Source organism: Babylonia areolata, chromosome 16 (assembly GCF_041734735.1).
Source record: "Babylonia areolata isolate BAREFJ2019XMU chromosome 16, ASM4173473v1, whole genome shotgun sequence".
NCBI lineage: Eukaryota > Metazoa > Mollusca > Gastropoda > Neogastropoda > Buccinidae > Babylonia > Babylonia areolata.
The window spans coordinates 11,300,569-11,303,068 of NC_134891.1; the positions used below are offsets into that span (position 1 = coordinate 11,300,569).

The 2,500-nt window shown below is 47.0% G+C and overlaps 1 protein-coding gene across 3 annotated transcripts in view; it reads left to right on the forward strand.

Moving 5' to 3' along the window:
* LOC143291146 (potassium channel subfamily T member 2-like) overlaps nt 1–2,500 on the forward strand; it is a 105,236-nt gene that overhangs the window by 49,690 nt on the left and 53,046 nt on the right. For all 3 annotated transcript variants that reach the window (XM_076600822.1, XM_076600823.1, XM_076600824.1), the window contains exon 7: nt 1,524–1,598. In XM_076600822.1, the coding sequence (XP_076456937.1) occupies nt 1,524–1,598 (75 nt within the window). The remainder of the gene's footprint in view (nt 1–1,523; nt 1,599–2,500) is intronic.

Genomic DNA, 2,500 nt, shown 5'->3' on the forward strand with positions numbered 1-2,500 from the left:
TTCTTTTTTTCTTTTTCTTTTTTAAATTCGGGCTGCTCTCCCCCAGAGAGAGAGAGAGTGCGCCGCTACAGTGAGAGCGCCATCCTTTTGTGTGTGTGTGTTTGTGTGTGTGTGTTGTTGTTGTTGTTTTATTCAGCCTGCAGATGTATTTGTTTTCCTGTAAAAGTGGGGGTTTTCTACATAATTTTGCCAGGGACGACACTTTTGTTACCGTATGTTCTTTTACGTGAGCTAAACGCATGCTGCACACAGAACTTCGGGTTTATCGTCTCATCCGAATGACTACCGTCCAGACCACCACTCAAGGTCTAGCGCAGGGTGTGAAGGTGTAATACCGGCGACTGTGGGATTCGAACCAGTGCACTGAAAGTCTCTCGCTTTCTAAGCGGACGCGGTCACACCAGAGACGTGTTTTTTAATCACGGGATGTAGTGGAGTGATGGCCTAGAGGTAACGCGTCCGCCTAGGAAGCGAGAGAATCTGAGCGCGCTGGTTCGAATCACGGCTCAGCAGCCGATATTTTCTCCCCTTCCACTAGACCTTGGGTGGTGGTCTGGACGCTCGTCATTCGGATAAGACGATAAACCGAGATCCCGTGTGCAGCATGCACTTAGCGCACGTAAAAGAACCCACGACAAGAAAAGGGTTGTTCCTGGCAAATTTCTGTAGAAAAATCCACTTCGACAGGAAAAACAAATAAAACTGCACGCAGGAAAAAGGGGCGCTGAAGTGTAGCGACACGCTGTCCCTGGGGAGAGCAGCCCGAATTTCACACAGAGAAATCTGTTGTGATAAAAGGAAATACAAATACAAAATACAAATACAAATAGATCTTTATACCTACCTCGCGGCAAGGTTGCTCTGAAGGCTGAACTTAGCCTCGACTTGTGATGGTAACCTAGCCACTCTTGCCGCGAGGTGCACAAAAGAAACGCACCTTCCTAGCGTGTCTCGCGAGAATCTTGCTTAACTCTTTTCTTTCTTTTTTTCACCGCCTTTGGCAACTTTAGTCGTCATCAGGGGTCATGTTGTACGGACCGTTTTTCACGTTGTGACAAAGCTTGACAGCTGCGGCCATCTTTCCAGTGCAACAGGAAATCGACTGACATTCCCCTTTGACCAAGTTTGAGGTGAACAAGTCCACCATGTTGCTTTGACAAGAAGTGGACAATGTGACTGAGAGCATCGAGTCTAAAATACCCCCCGAAAACGGAGTATGGCTGCCTACATGGTGGGGTGAAAGCGGTTATGATGTACGTAAAATCCCACTCGTGTACATTCGAGTGAACGTGGGAGTTCCAGCCCACGAACGCAGAAGAAAAAGAAGAAGAAGAAGAATTGAATCTGAAATACTTGGCGCCGGGCAGTGCGTTTCACACAGAAACGTGGTGGTGAAAGAGTTAACTAGCGTGTAAGAAACGTGCCTCAGGCCAACGCTGAACGTGCGGTCACTCTCGGGGGTGTTCCAGTACAGGGCGGGCAGCTTGTGGTGCGATCCATTGTGGATGGTTGTCTGTCTGCAGGGCAACGTGTGGGATCAGGTCCTGACACAGACCTTCCTCCTGGAGATGCTCTGTTCCTTGCCGCTCATCGCCACCGTGAGTTGTTGGAGAAAACCCCTCCTGCCGGCCATTGCCTTCATGTCAAAGAAAAAAGGGAGAAAATAGAATAATAAATAAAAAAGAGCAAGGAAGAATGAATGTCATATATCAGTTAAAGGAAAGGTGCCACTGCTGTGTTCATTCTTTGCCTGCAAAGTGGGTCAGAGGGTTTAAGTGGAGAATGAATCGTAAAGAAAGATTTCTTTTGATGGGCAAGGAGGAAGTGTTGAAATCTGACTTCTCAATGCAGTAAACTTTGTAAAGCATAAAATTTGTTGAGAACACGATTTCTTGCTCTAAGCACGGTGGTATCATCTCTGAACAACCAAAATAATCCTCCCAACGGGGTTGTGGAGAGGCGGCTTTGCATCCAAAGCAGGATAAGACGATCTTCAATAATTTCGCTGGAATCATTCTCAGTCAGTCAGTTTTAGTGAGGGCACTCTGTGTGCAGGCCTGTGTAACACGATGTGTTTGACAGTATCCTCCCAACGAAGGGACGTCAGACGTCGTTTAGATGTTTACACTTTAAAGCATTTACCTTCATTATATCAGGGGTCGAAATGAGCCTACAACTAGTTGGGTCAACAGCAACGTGAGAGATGTATGAGCAATGTTGTTGATTTTTTCATAGGAATTCCTTTGACATCTTGACTAGTCTTTTGTAAAGGACTGTGACTCTCAGACTAGGAAGCAAGGTTGCGTTGGCTCTTGCTGTGTTGCAGCCTTGGGAGAAAGGTGGCCTTTGGGAACCATCCCCAACACCAACTGCTGTTCTGAGCTAGAATTTTATCAGTGGAGAGTGTCTTGCCAAAGTTACATTCCCACTCCCTCTGCCAAGAGAGTTTTAGGACAGTCGGCAGTTCGGATGGTTCCCAAAAGCCAGCTTGCCCCAAGGC